The sequence below is a fragment of the Pangasianodon hypophthalmus genome, chromosome 3 (genome assembly GCF_027358585.1).
Source record: "Pangasianodon hypophthalmus isolate fPanHyp1 chromosome 3, fPanHyp1.pri, whole genome shotgun sequence".
Taxonomy (NCBI): domain Eukaryota; kingdom Metazoa; phylum Chordata; class Actinopteri; order Siluriformes; family Pangasiidae; genus Pangasianodon; species Pangasianodon hypophthalmus.
Window position 1 is genome coordinate 6,555,728 of NC_069712.1, and position 17,838 is coordinate 6,573,565.

A 17,838-nucleotide genomic window follows, 5' to 3' on the forward strand; every position below is an offset into this window, starting at 1 on the left:
TTCAGAAGTGGGTAATTAGCCTATGAATGGACCCCATATGCCATAGATGGAAAAGTGTTCCTGAGTCAGGAAAGAAGCATAGGCATGCTGAAGACTCTGGGCTTTCAGTAGTGGGTAAGTAGCCTATAAGTGGACCCCAAACACTATAGATGGAAATGTGTCCCTGAGTAAGCAAAAGGAGCCTAAGCCTTAGCTTGCTGAAGACGCAGGGCTTTCTTAACAAATGGAGTTGGTTTGGAATAGTACCCCACTGGAGAGAGGCTCACAGGCTAGGGAACAGCGTAGTGACATTTAAGGTGTCACAGCGTAGGTGTGTGGAAGGTGTTTGTCTGCCCGGTGTATAGGCTGAACTTATCAACCAGTTGGAACTGAGGGAAGTCCATCCTGCTTTTTTTTTCTAGTTTCTAGCTACCTATATGTACTTACTGAATATCCGATTCTGAAGTTGACTACCCCTCTTTGCAGCTGTAACAGTCTCCACTCATTTGGGAGACCTTCCACTAGTTTTTGGAATGTGGCTGTGGGAATTTCCGTCCATTCCATGCCAAGAGCATTAGTGAGGACGGGCAGTGATGTCAGGCGAGAAGGCCTGTTGAGCTAGGCCCTTTAATTCCAGTGAAGGAATATCTTATACTACAGCATGCGAAGACATTCTAGACAGTTGTGTGCTTTCAACTTTGTGGCATTTGAGGAAGAAGCACATATACATGTGTGATGGTCAAGTGCTTCACCCATCAAGATGGCAAAGGTTTAGTGGTCTTTCTCTGCTTTTCACAGAATCTCCTCACATGGGCCCAACTGGACAACTGGCCACAACTAGAAACAATACTTGTTCTATCCCTTTCTTCCTCTACCTCTGATTGTTCTCATACTATACAAGATTCAGTGACCTTGGGTGACCTTGTGGCTGAATATTTATCCCAGACTGCAATCTTGTTATTACAACTGGTTCCAGGGAAATATGATTAAATAATGGCAGTATTTCTTGAAAAATGTCTCGTTCGTCTCTACATGACTTGGTGGAAAGTCTTGGCATGAGTATGCATGTTCACAAGAGGGCATCCAGATTCAACAAGGTTCTGGGTATGTAAGGCATGGAATGTATTTGTGTTTTGGAACATACAGTTGAGGTCAAAAGTTTACATCCCCCTTTCAGAATCTGCAAAATGTTTATTATTTTATCAAAATAATATCCATCTTTTCACACTGAGGACAACTGAGGGACTCATATGCAACTATTACAGAAGGTTCAAACGCTCACAGATGCTCCAGAAGGAAAAAACATGCATTAAGAGCCGGGGGGTGAAAACTTTTTTGAATTTGAAGATCAGGGTAAATTTAACTGATTTTGTCTTCTGGGAAACATGTAACTATCTTTTGTAGCCTCTGAACTGCAGTACTAAATGAAAAAATACGATATTTAGGCAAAATAAGAAAAATTTACACATCTCCATTCTGTTCAAAAGTTTTCACCCCCCAGCTCTTAATGCATTGTTTTTTTGAGTCCCTCAGTTGGTCCCTCAGTTGCATGGTTTTTTTATGAGTCCCTCAGTTGTCCTCAGTGTGAAAAGATGGATCTCAAAATCATACAGTCATTGTTGGAAAGGGTTCAAATACACAAAAAATGCTGGAAAACCAAAGAATTTGTGGGACCTGAAGAATTTTTCTGAAGAACAGCTCATGAACAACTATCACTAAACAAAAAAACACAGCTGTGGATCATTCAGGTAACAACACAGTATTAAGAATCAAGGGGATGTAAACTTTTGAACGGGGTCATTTTTATAAATTCAACTATTATTTTCTCTTGTGGACTATATGTAAACATCTTTCATGTGAAATATCTTATTCAGATCAGCACTAAATAAACAATAACATGCATTTTGTATGATCCTCTTAGTTTGGTAAAATAATTAACATTTTGCAGATTCTGAAAGGGGGATGTAAACTTTTGACCTCAACTGTATTTAGTCATTCAGGTGTTGTCCAGTGAGCCCTTTTCACAAAAAGGGAAATACCCAAACACAGGACAAAATGTTTGCTGCCTTACACCTGGGTGTTTACCACAGAAACATGAGCATTATTATCACTTTTGCTCATAGTAGTAAGATTTATCACCTCATTTGCTGTGGCAGTTTATACTTTTTACAGGGAGAGAGAGAGAGAAACCTGTCAAACCATTCCATAGTGGTACAAGGCCCCTTCCACATTGCAAGGAATTTTCAGACATGAGAACCATGACTTGGCTCCTGGGCTGGAATTCCCAGAAATGGGTTTTACTATACACTTTGGCCTCTTGTACATGTTCTTGTACACCTCATTCACACGCCTGCTCAGTGTAGCTGAGCATTGGTGTAAGTTTGGGCTCACATAATGTTGTTAGCATATGCAATGGTTAGAGGGCTTACTAACACTCAGAGGTGGAGGTGAGAGGTGGTCCAGGGTGGTCTGGTGTGTCTGTTTCCACCCCTGAATGGCTGTCACTAGCCATTCCAGGATTGGTAGACTATTGTTCAATTACAATTTTGGAGAACAAGCCATTCAGTCAATTTTCAACAAGAATGTGATTACGGGCAATTTGTTCATAAAATAGCCTGTCCTTTTATTTTAATAAGTTGAAAGACAAAAGGGAATGTTGAGAGCTAGGATCAGTTTATTGTGAAGTAACTGTGTATTCAAGTTAACGTTACATCTAAACAGAGATTGAGTTGAGGGGTATATGAGGAGTGATGCAGTCTCCCCAGTAACAGTGACTATCCTAATTCACAAGTTCCCAACCCTGGTCCTGGAATACCCTGTCCTACACATTTTAGTGTTTTCCTGCTGACAGATGATTCAGTTAATCAGTTAATTAACAACCCTTCCTGAGTTGGAGTAGGGATGATGGAGCGGGGGAAACACTAAAATGTGCAGAACAGGGTGTACTTGAGGACCAGGGTTGTCTGTGAATCATGTATGCAAATCACGAGTTAAAACGTTCCCGATTGACCACAAACATCTCAAACTGCAGGTACGTCTAATATAATTAATAGTGCAAATATATCTTTCTAGATCAGTGGCTTAAGACAAGCCTATGTGTGCTCATGAGGCATGATCTGGCAACCCTGAGAAAAATGCACACTTCAACAGTACATGCAGTGTCTAATCACAGTTTGAACCACTATAACCAGGGTTTTGCAGGCAAAGCTGAGTAGTCTGCAGCTTTGTATATTGTCTGTTAAATGATTGGTTCATTTCTTTCAGGTTCTGTAGGACTACAGATGATTGCTTGATTGCTGTTTGATCAGTTAGAACTAAATACAACACATTGGAGCAGAATGAGGTTTAGTGTGTGTTGTGTTTGTACATTATAGGGGCACTGGCGGAGAATGGTTTTTCTCTTAAATTTTCAGCTATGACTTTAAGTATATTTCACAGAGTACTGTATAACAATGTAAACTTTGTTATAAACCTTTATTCACCAATAAAAATGTGCGGTAATTCCTACATCGTCCACCCAATTTGGATGTAAATACCCTTCAGTTGAAGCTGAACCTCTGTGATAGGCAGCTAAAATAACAATAACTTAAATACTTAAATTAAATATTTATGGACCTGACTATATTTCCAGTAGTTCATAAACTTTAATAAAACGAATTTTCATGAGGTTTCATGTTAGCCTATCTAACACGTGAAGAGAAAGGTGCCCAATCAAAGAAAGGTTAAGCCAGTCTTTAAAATTATTATAAATAATACAAATTCAAAATAGTGTATACCAGGGGTTCCCAAACTAGGGGTCGAGACCCCATGTAGGGTCACTTGTTTTACAAATGGGGTTGTGAGAGAAACTCACAATCTCCTCTTTTTGTTCCATTTATTTATGTTACAATTGAATATTAGAAATATTAAAGTTGGATTTTGTGTGCTAATATTTTGAAATGTTACTGGGAGTCACAATCAGTGGCGTGATTAATTGTTCTCATCATGAGACATGTGACAAATAGTTACACAAGTACCAGTGTTGAGCAAAACATTTTTTTTTGTTTTGCTTGCATTGTTAGCCTGCTGAACCCTGAGATTAGGTTTTTTTTTTTTTGTCAGTTTGCCTCGTTACGCAACTATCCTCAAGGCAAACAAGGCTCATCTAACTAACACATGATGAGGACTACTTCTTACAGGATTACAGGATTAAAGGATTAAAGGATTACATTTATTACTTTTCTTTAACCTTCACTGGTGATGACTCCACTGACCTGGCTGAATTTCCTTATAGTACAGCAATGTTGAATGCTTTAGTCTGATTGGTCAGAAGGTGTTTATTAATTTTACATAAGAGCAGCTTGATCTAGAAGCCTCACCTTTTCCTTGCTTGATTCCTCTGGGGAGCGTTTTGAGAATTAGTCCCAAAGAATGACTTGGATCGATTTCCAGGTCACAGGCTGAAGGATGTACAATCGAGGAATGGATTCGAGTTTTGGGATGCACCACATGTTGTTCCATGTGGCTGTTTCCATAACAAATGTCTCCAGGAAGGACATTAGGGCTTGCTGGTGTCATGCTGAGTCCTCTATTTGGTGTCATCCATGAGCCCTGCACTTCTTGTGACTTTGGCAGACTTGATTACTTTACAATCAGAAATGAATGCTTTGGTGTTTTTATTTTATGTCCCATAATAGGAATAGAAGACAAACTCTGAAGTCAGTGGTGCATTTTTGACCGTAATCTATGCACTCAGCTCCCAGTATAAGTTACTGTCCAGGCCCACTGTATGTTTGAGTCCACAGTTGCCTGTGACCTTTAGGGCTGAAAGTCGTTTCAACATTGACAATTGCATTTATGTAATGTCCTCTGCCTTAAATCTTGTTCCTGTGTATAGCTCGAATATGAGAACCTACGACTGAATTTGATTATAGAATTCTGCACTACATACATACTAGCACTTCACATGACATGAACAAGAGTGTACACGTGGATTGCTCTGTCTCACTCTTTCCCGCTCACTCTGTCCCTCCCTTTCTCCTTACAGGTTGTTCCAGCTGAACTCCCGTGATAGTCATAATGAATCATCAGTCATGGTGAGTACGCTGATTATACAACTAGTACATTTAATTTTAATTATTTCTTTCCTGCCACTACAGGTATGAAATCCTCAAAACACCACAAGGCATGAATAAGCTGTCTGATGAGTCAAAGAAATAACTGAATACAAGAACTGACTTAGCCATATGACCACTGAGGAGACTGGGAAAGGTTTAGTATAGGAGATTGGGAAAGATGTGTAATAAAGGAAATGGACAAATGAAATTAATGCTATCAATAAAATAGGCAAAGTAAGAATCTGTAGAAGTAAGAAAAATAAAAAGTGACAGTAAATGAGTAAGAGGAGTAATATAAAGTTATACCGCAGCGCTCTTGGATTCTCTAATCTGATTGGTTGGAAGGTGGAAATGAATTTTCTCAACTCACTGATATGGTGAAGTTTTCTGCGAAGCGATGTTTGCTTAGCATTTATAAAAGGAGTCTCCAGTGTCAGCGGTGGTAAAGCTGTAAGTACGTTCTCAGACATGGGAAAACCTTCAGGGCAGAGAAGTTTACGCTTTCCTGTTTCTGGTTAACATAAGATGCAGGAAAAAAAGAGAGGCTGATAAGGGAATGACTGTTTATATTTTATGTCCCATAATAGGAATAGAAGACAAACTCTGAAGTCAGTGGTGCATTTTTGACCGTAATCTATGCACTCAGCTCCCAGTTACTGTCCAGGCCCACTGTATGTTTGAGTCCACGGTTGCCTGTGACCTTTAGGGCTGAAAGTCGTTTCAACATTGACAATTGCATTTATGTAATGTCCTCTGCCTTAAATCTAGTTCCTGTGTATAGCAAAATAATATTTTGTGGGAATTCATGAGGTTAGCGAGGTGTATATTATTACTCATCTTGCTGTGTTTAATAGATTCTGTCAGTTATGATGCAGGGGTCAGGAAAAGAGACTTTGATCACAGTTGATGAGGGAGAGCAGCTGCATGATAAACTGGTCAAAGTAAGAGACACCAAAAAAAAAAAAAAAATCCCTCTCACGTCCGGAATATATTAAACCAAATGTGTTCTACATTCAAAGCAAAAAGATCAAATTCGAGCAAAAAATATGGATTAGACTGCTTTCACACTTGCTGGTACAACATCTTGTGAGATTGTGTGGGGTTAAATATTAAGCTGAAATATTGAGGTATTAAGTCTTTAAATAATGAGAAGGTGAAATAATGACATAGCACTTTTTCCCCCAACTTGCAGTTCAGGGCTTCTTTAACATTGCAGTGTTGGAATATTGGCAATGAATTATTATTTTCAGTTAAATGAGTTAATTCTCCTTAACAACAGTTAGTTCCGGTCCACTATTTTTACTATAACTGCACTGGGATATTTCATTGTGTGTATCACTCTACTCGTCTGTGTTCACTACATAAAATTCCACTTCCTAGGCTGAAACCATTACTACAGTAGTGTTATCGACATCATCTGCAGCAAACAATACATTTTTCATGAATATAGCTTCTGACTTAACGGTCCCTGGAGGACTGGTGGTTCTCACTGCTACGGCTCGGGTTCTATTTCTAGCCACGGAACCAACCTCAACTACTGGTTTCACAAAACAGGGCACTCTCAGTGCTGGTCCCAAGCCCAGATAAAATTGGGGAGGGTTGTGCCAGGAAGGGAAACTGTACCAAATCAAATATGCGGACCAATGATCCACTGCAGCGACCCCTAACGGGAGCAGCAGAAAGAACAACAACATAAGATATCATATTTTAAGCCAGAAGTTGTCAGGTGAAGATGAAAACGAAGAAGGGAAGCCAATTTCACCAGATGCACCTTTAACGGGAATATGCAAATCAACGTGAGCGAACTGACCAGCTAACAGTGAGTGGGGCTTCTTCGGGATTTATCCATTCACAGAGCAAAAATAAACAAATTATTTGGCCATATTGTGGCTAAAATATCAGTTAACCAATATTAATTTCTTATTTATAAAACTGTTGAATAAAAGCAATACTGCACTCACAATCGTGTGGTTATACTGAATATTGGCACGGCTGGGATTGCCTACAGCATGAGGTCTGTACATTGGTCGGAAGGTTTTTAAACAAACAAAAAACCTTTTCTGAAAAGTTGAACTTTCACCAATGCCCCATAGTTATAAGTAAAGCATATGCCTTATGAACGTGGCCAAAAAAGCTAGCAGGAAGCAGTTAACATTATTTTCATGATGCCCACTGGTCATTTCTAACTTTCACCAATTATTAGCCATGTGCAAATTTTAAAGGTAATCTTTAATAATAGAACTTTGTCATAAACATTGAAACAGCTGTGAATCTATTAATCCAACTTGATCTAATTAGTCTTCATTTGTCTTCACTGGCTGAGCTCACACCGAGACTAAGGTTGTTAAGTGTATCCACTGCTTCAGCCTCAGCCTCATCTTCATCTTCTTCCTCGTCTTCCTCCTCATCTTCCTCGTCGTCGTCATCCTCGTCCTCGTAATCTTCATCGTCTCCAATGTAGTCGTCTTCCTGGTCTGCAGCTCCTCCGGAGGCGGTGCTTTTCCAGTAGGAATCGTAACCCGACGCTCCGTAACAGTAGCTGTCGTCATCAGCGCCGCTCTGCCGGCCAAACTTGTGAGTCCGAGCTGAAAACGGGACCAAACAAAGAGACGGTTAGAATCAGATTCAATACACGACAAAACACGACTTCACGGATGCTCACAGTGACCACTAACCATCAGATTTTTATAGAAATGAGTACAGCTTTAACTCCACCCTGAAAGATTTATCATTAACACTTCATCTTCAATGGTGTCCAAGATTTATTTTAGAATGAAATTTTGCATTGAGTTGTAAACTTCTTTCATCACCATGCTGGTCCATTTTCACTTCAAGAGTTTCCTACATTACCCATAATGCCATCTGACTACCTGTTGCAAGTGCACTGGGATTTAGCCCTTGCTTCACTTGTACCTAAAAAGCAATACAGCAGCGTTGTAGTCCTTTAATCTGTTCAGCTCTCTCACCTCCTCATCTGTACCACTCTGCTGAAGCTTGCAAAGCTTCAAATTTCATGCTAATACCGCCGTCAATGCCATCACGCTCGTCGTCTCGTAGATCGATAACTACCAGAGCAGAATCTCTGCTGTAACTCAGTGCAATTACGTCGTATAGTTGCAATGCATTCTGGTCTAGAGAAATGTTGAGGGAGCAAAGAAGCTCTTGCTATTTTCAGCAATTTTTTCTAGATTAATTATTTCTTCTATTAAACACTATTGTAATTGTGCTAGTAGCATCCTCCTGTGACAAAACCAATAACGTCTCAGGGAAATAATAAAAATACAGCACCATAATCACTAAACACATCACAACTATTTCAGTGTAAACATATTTAATGCTTTTCGCGGGGTTTTTTTTTTCTTTAAGCACGGGGAATGATGTCTGAACTAATATATGACACTATAATCACAGGGAGCAGTGACTGGAGCGTGACTGATGAATCGGCTTTGACAGTATTCTGAGTAAATTATCATTTGTGACAAGAATTCTGTATTATTATTTTCTGTTGTTATTGTTTTTACTGATATTGTTGATTAAACACCATTATTATACTGTATGTATAATCATAAATCATTAACACTATCAGTGAAATCTGTGTACACTAGTAATACAATGAGCAGGAGTGTTAGATCTGTCTGGCCTGTAGTCTTCCTCCTAGCCTTGTGTTGTGTTATGTGTGTGTGTGTGTGTGTGTGTGTGTGTACTGACGAAATATCACACACTCACTGGACATGCTGAGGTCTTTAGTCTCCTGCGTTTGGTGGCCACACTTGGGACACGGAGGCGCCTTGCCTTTCTCTTGCTTAAACACTTTGCTTCGAGCGTGCTCATCACAAAAGCAGGCCTATTGGGAAACAAAACCAAGAGACATTACCGGAATCCTGAAATGCTCTGGGCATTGTGCAGCAGTTTATGTTTAATAATGAATACTCATCGATTACAACTCTGCAAAGGTCACAAGCAAAAAGCACTTAAAGGAGGAGTTCATCTTTTTAAATCCCCATCTGCCTGTGAGATCAAATTGCACTGAAATTGTATGATGAAAGAAGATCATGCTTTTTAAAAGAGGAACTACAATAAATTTCATGAAAAATGTAATGAAAATATGACTTCACTAGCTGCATTATTACTTACTTTGAAAATCTGACCTTAAGCAAAATTGGCTAACATTTTGACTAGAAAAAAAAAAGGGGGGGGGGGGGTGTCAGGGGTGGGTGAAGGAGTTGGTCTTAGACGCAAGTGCCGCAATGTGACGTCTACATGTGCAGGAGGCGGGGCTTATTTCATTCCCATGCTGTCAGAACCCAGCTTTGTGTACATCTATCTGACAACGCATTCCTCAATCCCACACCAACGGAGATCATCGGAGAAAAGGTCTTGTTACTGTAGGGATTTAGAGGTCACGTCGTCGTGGGAAGTTGTAAATGAGGGAGTTTTTTAAATCTCGTTTCTGCTATGGTACTGAAAATCTACAAAGGCGCACATTATTTCCTGCAAAGCTTCTGCAGCTGTGATTTCTGAACTAATTAAACGCGTTTTTATCTGTCTTTTTTCTGCATTTAGTTTTCTGTAGGTTTATTTTGCTTCGGCACTGAGCGGCAAGTAAAACTCCTTCAAACACATTCAACGTCATTCGAAGTTCAGTGCCAAAGAACAGAGCTGTAATTCATTTGTGTTTTGTCACTGTACCTTGCACATTGTCTGTATTGGATTGATTATTAGAAACTTACAAAACAATGTGCAAATGTTTTGAAATAAAGCAGATACTCTAACTGACATAACACGGAAAATGTGTGGTTCCATGAAACGCGTCGAGGTTGGATGTCTTTAGCGGCGGTGTGTGTAAACTTTTGGCCAAAATGTATCAGGATTCATGTTACGTATTCTTGAAAAACATGTACGGGGCGGGGCTTATTTCATTCCCACGCTGTCAAAACCTATCTTTGTGCAGGTCTATCTGACAAACACAATCATCACTCCCACACTAGCAGCTAATGTCTTTGCCTTAATACATCATTTCCTGCAAAACTTGCTCACGTGGCCGTGATTTCCAAACTGATTAAACATGTTTTTATTCGTCTTTCGTTTCCCTTTTAGTTTTCTGTAGGTTGGTGCTTCAAGTTGAACCAGGAAGTAATATGCTTTGGTATGATGCGTTGAGAGTAAAAGTTCTTTAAACACATTTTTATGTAAATTAAACTAAATAACATTATATTCTGTCTACTTTATTTTATTATAGTCTATTTTTATTGTGTGTGTGTATATCTTTAGTTTGTTGTTGCACTGTGGGATGAGGAATTAAGAAAAAAACCTTCCACTACATTATATCACATGTATGTAATATCTATGTGACAAATAAAGAACCTTGAACCCTGAATATTCAATCATGATATGATGTTTTCTTGTCATATCGCCCACCCTTACCTTCGCCAGTGGTTACATCATGGATTTCAGTGGCCAGTGATACTGTGTATCAATATTTATAAACACATCTACATGATGATTACACAAGGACAAGAAAAGTTGGATTCATCGCCTCACCTTACATCGGAGACATGAGTGCTGGCCAAGTCGATTGCATGAAACACCTAAAAAAATCAGGACAGTGTTTAAGAGGAAGACCTTAAACCCAGAAGAAGGTGAATTGAGAAAGCCATGCTAGCTTGTACTAATGTTCACAGACTCACATTTAAAAGTCTCTGCCTCCAGAACCTGGCAGCTGGCCTGATGCTCAAACTGATCGTCCTCGCACAGGAAGTTGTGACAGAAAGAGCAGCGGAAGATGCGGCCTCCTGTAGCACATATGCATTACGTCAGTAGGTCCTTGATGACCAAACAACCTGAACTAAGTGACTGCGGTATCAGATCTTATTTTATTATTTATATCTTATTTTATTTTTGTGTTTTAGAGTTGACTGTATTTCAATTTCTTTTTAATTAGAGTCAATGTTGAGAATTATACCATGCTCCCACACACTGCGGTCACATTCGATGCAGTCTGCCTCTGACAGTGGACAGGAACAGGCGTGTGTGCTCAGACACTTCCTTCCATGGCACACCCAGGCCTCGCAGAAGTCACATATTGCTCCCTAGTGGCCACAAAAAGGAAGAAAAATGAGCTGTAGCCTCCAATAATCATAGATCTGTCAGTGCTCTGGAGCGCCACCATTTCCAGTATTTCAGATTTTTTTTTTTAATCATATTTAAACACATATAGGCTAAAAGTTGCACTTTGGTACGGATAATGCTTGTTGGAGCAATACCAACGATATTATGGATTGTATAACAAGTGTACTGTATTTAAAGGCTTAAAGGCTGCATCCCATGGCTGAAATTGTATCATACAGTCTACCTAATTAACAACAACAACAAAAAACAAGAAAAAAAAAAAAGTGAGTCAATTCTCAATGTTTAGCTAAGACTCAAAGATCTGACTCGTTCACTAGCTGAAACGGGATAGCGTCGTGGTCTTCACATGATTAATTCCATTTTCAGTCAAACAGCCATATAGTCCTTATTTATGCAGGTCAATATTCAAGTTAAAAAATATATATTTAGAAATTACATACTGTTTCTACTGATGAAGACTTTTGTGTGAATTTATGTTCAATACATTTTCACATCACATTATTCATCAATCACACTAACAAACCATTTCTCAACCAATTATTATTTGATCACAGGTTTTACTGAAATATTGTATGTCTACAGTATACTGTTCATGCTTTCTCACTGTAAAAGACATATATTTATACTTATGAAATATAGTATACTATACAACACTTTGAAGACCAGTGATGGTGATAGTGATATTGATGGTGTTCCAAATATATTTTGTCCCATTGCGGATACAAAGTTTGAGGTCTGTCTGTGCTTTATGACAATGTAATATCAAAATCGTGAAAAATTATGTGACAAAATATATAAATGAGATATCGCTGGTATATTCAGTATTTTTATAACTTGGTTCTGGCCAATTCCCACCCACAGGCCAGCTCTCACCTATCACACGACAGCTACCAACCACAGAGCAGCGTAACACAGTCGGAGCGAAGCGCTATCCGCCCTCTTCTGCATACATGAGCTGATAGGCAGTCATGATTGGCTAGTGTTGTTGTGATTAACGAGAGGGGGGGGGGGGGGGGGGGGGGGTTGGGGGTGGAGTAACACATCCCTCGCACCCAGACAGCTCGCCCAATTTTGTGCTCTTGGACCCGGATGGCTGTGGCATTGTCGGGATTCGAATTCGTGATCTCCGGATAATCAGGTGACTCAGGAGTACTGAATCTTTAAAACTGTAAAGCATTTTAACTAGCAGTCTAACAGCAGTAAACCTATGTATGCATTGTGGTACATATCATGTATCATAATCTCTAAAAGTATTGTGATATGATATTTTTCTTCATCCTGAATTCAGGGTAAAACGTCACTTCTCCTCTCCGTAAAAGTTTCAATTGCTAGCTACTAAAATTGAATTACATGAATGTATATGTATGTGTGTATATATATAAAGTTATATGGGTGCATGGTGGCATTTCCAAGGCAGCCTTTTGTTCACGTTGGAATTTGGAAAATTTTAAGCACCACAACCCCGCCGTCCTCAGGGGAACCATGTCTGATTGTACACATTCCCAGAACTTCGATGTTTTATCTACTTCCTTATGTTCAAGGTGGTTTCAATTATTAGACAAGTCTGTGAATTGCTGGATTTCCCCCTCTGTGTTTTAATGCTTGACAGTGATGAAGAGTAAAACTGAAAGTACTGTAATGACTGTGTTGCTTACCACCATGCCCATGCCTGTGCTGTGGATACCGGGGTGTTTTATCACACAGTCTGAGGACTTCATGCACTTCGTTTTACCTTTAAAAACAGCAAACGTAAGAATAATAACTGTTATGAAGACACATCAGAGCAGCATGCAGGTCGTGGACTTGATATCATGAAACATTTGAAGAAATATACAGTATAGCTGATTAATGTGACTAAAACAGGCTTCTGTAGAGCAGTTAATATGCTTTCTGTAATATGATTTAGCAGACAATTATCAGAAATATAGCTCTGATAGACAGAACTCATCCTGAAGCTGATAAGTGCTATTAAAACCCAAATAAATGTATGGAACATAGATTCATGGGCGATTTCTCATCCTGTTTTTGCAATTTCATAACTCATCAACAGTGTAACTGTATATGACATAACACCTGATAGCTCTGTCGACATAATAATTCAGCATTGTCCTCAAAAAGAAGACGGAGGATAATATAAAGTTTTGCTTTTGACTGCAATCTTCTCATGCTTCCTAATTTAAGAGCAAGAATAGGACCATCGCTGATGATGCGGATTCATCAGAAGCTCAGAAAAAAGGATTTAACCACAAAGATCTCAGAAAAAGGATGTAGGTATAAAAACACAGAAAACGGGAATTTAAAGTGATTGAACCATGGGAAATCAGGAAAAAAATCAGATATAACCACAAAAATAACTATTAAAAGAAAGTATTTACGCAAAAGAAAACTCAGAAAGAAGGACTTGATCACATACAATTCTAAAAGTAAAGGAAAAAAGAAAAAGATTTAAGCACTGAAATCTCAGAAAAGGTGATTTAACTCCCAAAAAAAGAAAAAAACACAAAGGAGAAAGTTTTAACTAGAAAAAAAAACCTCAAAAAAAAAAAAAAAAAAAAGGATTAAACCACAGGAAAATGAGGATTTAATTACAAAAAAAAAAAACCAACATATAGGCATTTAACCAAAAATAAACCTCAGAAAAGGTGAGTTTATCTACACACTCTATCTACAAAAAAAAACAGAAAAGGGGGCATTAGCTACAAACTCAGAAATGGATTTAAGAACAAAAAAATCAGAAAAGGGGAGTTTAACCACAAAAAGCCCCTAAAACAGCCATTTAACTTCAGAAAAGTAATTTACCCACCAAAACATCAGGGGAAAAAAAAAAAAGATATGTAAATACAAAGAAAAAGGGAATTTTAACCACAAAAATACTAAGGAAAAAACTCAGAAAAGGGGGAATTAACTGCAAAAATAAAACACAATAAAAAGCTTAAAAAGGGGGGGGGGTGTTTATCCACAAAACCCATGTTATAATATTTTCATGTCTCATATTAATTCTAAAACTCCCAGGAGCTTGTGTAGTCCTGATGCACAGCTCTAACTCTGAACTCTGCCTTCTGCCAGACGTGGCGTTTCTTTTTCAGATCCTCTCCTGACTTCACGTGGATGTAGTGCGTAACGAATTCCTGAAACAGTTTACCTGGTGCTCAAACAGCCGTGCACAGAACACAGCTAACATGTAATGAGAACGTACCACACTGAGCGCACATGGGGAGCTTCTGCACCGACGCACAGAAGTAACAAAATGCTCTGTTCTTCTGTCGTCTAACACGGAGAGAACAAAAAATAAAACAAAGCAGCAGGTTACAACAGGAAGACGAACACATTCCTGGCATACTTTTCTATCCACATTACCAACAAGTAATAACAAATAAGAAACTCCTCAGACTCATGGTTGCTCACCTCAGACACTTATCACAGTCCTGACAAACACAAAGAGGAATTCATGAGAATATATTTCACTCTATATGTTCTTATAATACACAGTTTATCACATAAACATGGAGTGGATTTTATAGTATTACATGAGAGACAGAAAAACATCTAAGTGTTCTGATTAGTATAATAAGTCATGTGATTATTGGTTGTACCATGGCCGAGTTGCAGGGATGCTTTGCGACATCGACATGCTCTCTGTTGGCTCGGTTCTGTTTCTCTCGCTCCTTCCGGCTCTCAGCCTTCTTGCGAGCTCCCGTCTTCTTCTTGGGCATTGTGGATGTGAGTCAGTGCTCTAGTACACAGCTACAGAGACAGAGAACACGATAAGAGCCTAGAAAACCTTAAAATTACACCGGTTTATTAGGTACACACACCTTATACACACATATACAGACACACACAGGCTCTAATATCACTTAAACCTGACATCACAATGTGTGTGTGTGTGTGTGTGTGTGTGTGTGTGTGTGTGTGTGTTAGGGGTCGCAAAACTCCTAGGGGTTACTTTCAGAGTAGATTTTTTAAAAGCCCTTTTTTAATTATTTTTTTTAATCCCCCCTAAGTTTCTTTTCTTTTTGTAGTGAAATCCCTTTTTGTTTTTTTTTTGGTCAATTTACTTTTTTCTGTTTTTTTATTCGTTTATTTATTTATTTTTATTATTTTTTTTGCATTTAAATTCCTTTACTCCTTAGTTTTTCTTATGCACTTGAATCCATTTTATCAGGGGCTTTTTTTATGGTTAAATTCTCATTTTTCCTCTTTTTTGGGAGTTAAATTCCTTTTGTTTTTTGGTGGTTAAGCTCCTTTTTTAAAATGTTTCGTTTGTTGTGGTAAAAGGTTTTCACCAAGTTTGTGTGGTTAAATCTCTTTTTCTTATTCGTTGTGGTTAAAGCCCTTTTTTCTGAGTTTTGTTTTTTTTTTTTAGTTAAATTCCTTTGTTTGAATTTTTTGTAGTTAAGTTCATTTTTTCATAGGTTTTTGTTTTATGGTTATTCTTCTCTTAAATCCCCTTTTTTCTGATTTCTACAGTTAACAGCACACTTTGTAAGACTACACTGGGAAAAGCCATTTTTTCATTTTATTTTGCTTTAATGGAAAGTTACCACTTTCGTCTCACTTTCTATGAACTGTAGAGGCGTGCACGGGGATATGTTTTAATCAAACTCCTATCCGCTCCTTTGAAGGGGTTCCTCACGTGGCTTCTTAGAGGAAAATCCACACTCAGTTTTGGAGGATGGAGTTGAACATGGTGCAAAACCCCCCCTGACTTTTCTACAGACAGCATCCTCAATCCATGGAAGGAAGGGCACTGAGATATAAGCAGACATGAGCTTCCATGCTGCGCGCTCTCAGTTCCAGAATCAGTGATTTCAGCTGAGCTACACCAACATCCACAGGAGTGCTGTTTAAGATTTTCCTACATTTCTTAGTGTAATATCATGCACAAGTTTATTATACCGAACATGTATTTATTTATTTAGTTGCTGTTTATCATCATTTAAGTGAACTAATAAAAGCCTTAAAAAGTGATGTCCTGAATCACTTTGTGCTTTAACTATGGAAAAGACGGCTTGTTGATGACTAGTTTATTATTATTATTATTATTACTGCACTTTGTACAGTGTATGTGTAGAGTTAGACACTAAAGCTCATCATCATTTCTCTGCATAATCTCTGGAATAATTCCTCCAGCCTTCCCTCAGTGACAGTTTCTGTCCACAGGGATGTTGTTGGCTGGATATGATGAGCTGGTAAACTGTTCATTACCTGAGCAGTGACACTGAGGAGGCTGAAACACTGTGTACAGCAACAGATGAGTTATAATTAGCAACTGTGTGTACACACACGTGTACACACACGTGTACACACGTGTACACACGTGTACACACACACACACACACACACACACACTTCATAAGAATGAGTTATACTTTCTAGCTCCTGGTTTATATAAAGCATTGTTAACTGACTTTCAGGCGCATGGAGCAGCGGAGCTTTCTACAATAACACCATCACACAGTGAAGTCAAGTGTGCTTCCGTTTCCGCCCTAACACACTCACACACTCATAATAATAATAATAATAATAATAATAATAATAAAGGATAAACTGTAACAAACATGCCACACTTAACTGTCTCTCCGCACGGCTTGCTGGCTGAGCTCACACCGGAAGTTCCGCTCGCAGCTGATCTACAGGTCCGCCCTCGATATCGCTCCGTCCTGGAAACTAACGCTACTAATATGAGTTCCGGCCAGAGCAAGCAGAAAAATATTGTCTCAAATTAAATTTATTGACAATAAAAATAAAACAATCAGACTAATCAGAATCTGGTTTATCTAAAAATACTATTTATGTAAATATTAACTGAATGTGATCCAAATTACAGACATTCTCTCTCTAGCAACAGGAAAATAAGACCTCTTTCGCGACATAAACTTTATTGCATGTTTATCAGAGTTTCAGAAAGTATATTTTATCCACTAAATTGGAGATAAAATTATATAAAAAATAATTTCTGCAGCATTTAAACGGAGCTACTAGCTGTGACGAAACAGACGCTCCACGCGCTCTGTTACTGAGCAGGTTGCCATGGTTTCACAAAACCCCTCTGTATGACAACTCCACTGCCCTGTTTTTATTTTTTTATTTTATTTTATTTATTTATTTATTTTTAAATAAGAACTTTATCTTATGAAAAACAGACAAGTATACAACAGGTGAACAACTTGTGTATACCATACAAAAACATCTGAAAGTGGCAGGAGATCAGCAGATGAAAAATAAAGAAGTAATAAGAAAATAAACCAAGTAAAAAACAACAACAATAATAATAATAATAATAAATAGTTACACAAATATCTTGTAAAGCTTAAAATAACTATAAGTTTTAACAGGTTTTTTGTTAGAACATTCAGAGATTGAAGAAACGTATTGTTTGAGATTTATTGATAGCTCTAACAAGTTAGTTTTTTATTGTTGAATTTTGATTTATGAATGTAAAATTTGGTTAAAATAATAATCAAATTGATCAAATAAAACTGACAGCTGACCTTTCTGTCGTATTCAGTGAAACCAAACAATACATTTCTCCAAGGTAACACAAAACTCCACTGCACTAGCCGCCATTGTTGGCTACTGCAAAACGTCAACGCGTCCGCCATATTGGAAAGGTCCACAGCCAAGCATCTGA

At 38.3% G+C, this 17,838-nt stretch overlaps 1 protein-coding gene and 1 long non-coding RNA gene across 2 annotated transcripts in view; one reads left to right on the top strand and one right to left on the bottom strand.

Annotated features, from left to right (window-relative positions):
* The window catches only part of LOC117596795 (uncharacterized), a 23,830-nt gene extending 7,746 nt beyond the window's left edge, over positions 1 to 16,084 (top strand). Inside the window, exons 2-3 of the long non-coding RNA XR_004577767.2 lie at positions 5,006 to 5,054; positions 15,830 to 16,084. This is a non-coding gene — a long non-coding RNA (uncharacterized LOC117596795). The remainder of the gene's footprint in view (positions 1 to 5,005; positions 5,055 to 15,829) is intronic.
* znf330 (zinc finger protein 330) lies at positions 7,286 to 16,917 on the bottom strand. The gene is made up of 10 exons (XM_026945875.3): positions 16,780 to 16,917; positions 14,798 to 14,948; positions 14,610 to 14,629; positions 14,401 to 14,471; positions 12,860 to 12,936; positions 11,038 to 11,164; positions 10,763 to 10,867; positions 10,617 to 10,663; positions 8,802 to 8,919; positions 7,286 to 7,660 (listed from the first exon to the last, which is right to left on the bottom strand). Exons 2-10 carry the CDS (start codon positions 14,915 to 14,917, stop codon positions 7,377 to 7,379), a joined length of 969 nt encoding a protein of 322 aa, XP_026801676.1. The 5' UTR covers positions 14,918 to 14,948; positions 16,780 to 16,917; the 3' UTR covers positions 7,286 to 7,376.
* Positions 16,918 to 17,838: the final 921 nt, after the last annotated feature.

Coding starts and splice junctions, on each gene's coding strand:
- znf330 (XM_026945875.3), bottom strand. CDS start 14,917: ATGCCCAAGAAGAAGACGGGAGCTCGCAAGAAGGCTGAGAGCCGGAAG. Junction 11,165..12,859: donor GCACAGGCATGGGCATGGTG/GTAAGCAACACA, acceptor TGTGGCCACTAG/GGAGCAATATGTGACTTCTG. Junction 7,661..8,801: donor TAAAGACCTCAGCATGTCCA/GTGAGTGTGTGA, acceptor TCCCGTTTTCAG/CTCGGACTCACAAGTTTGGC.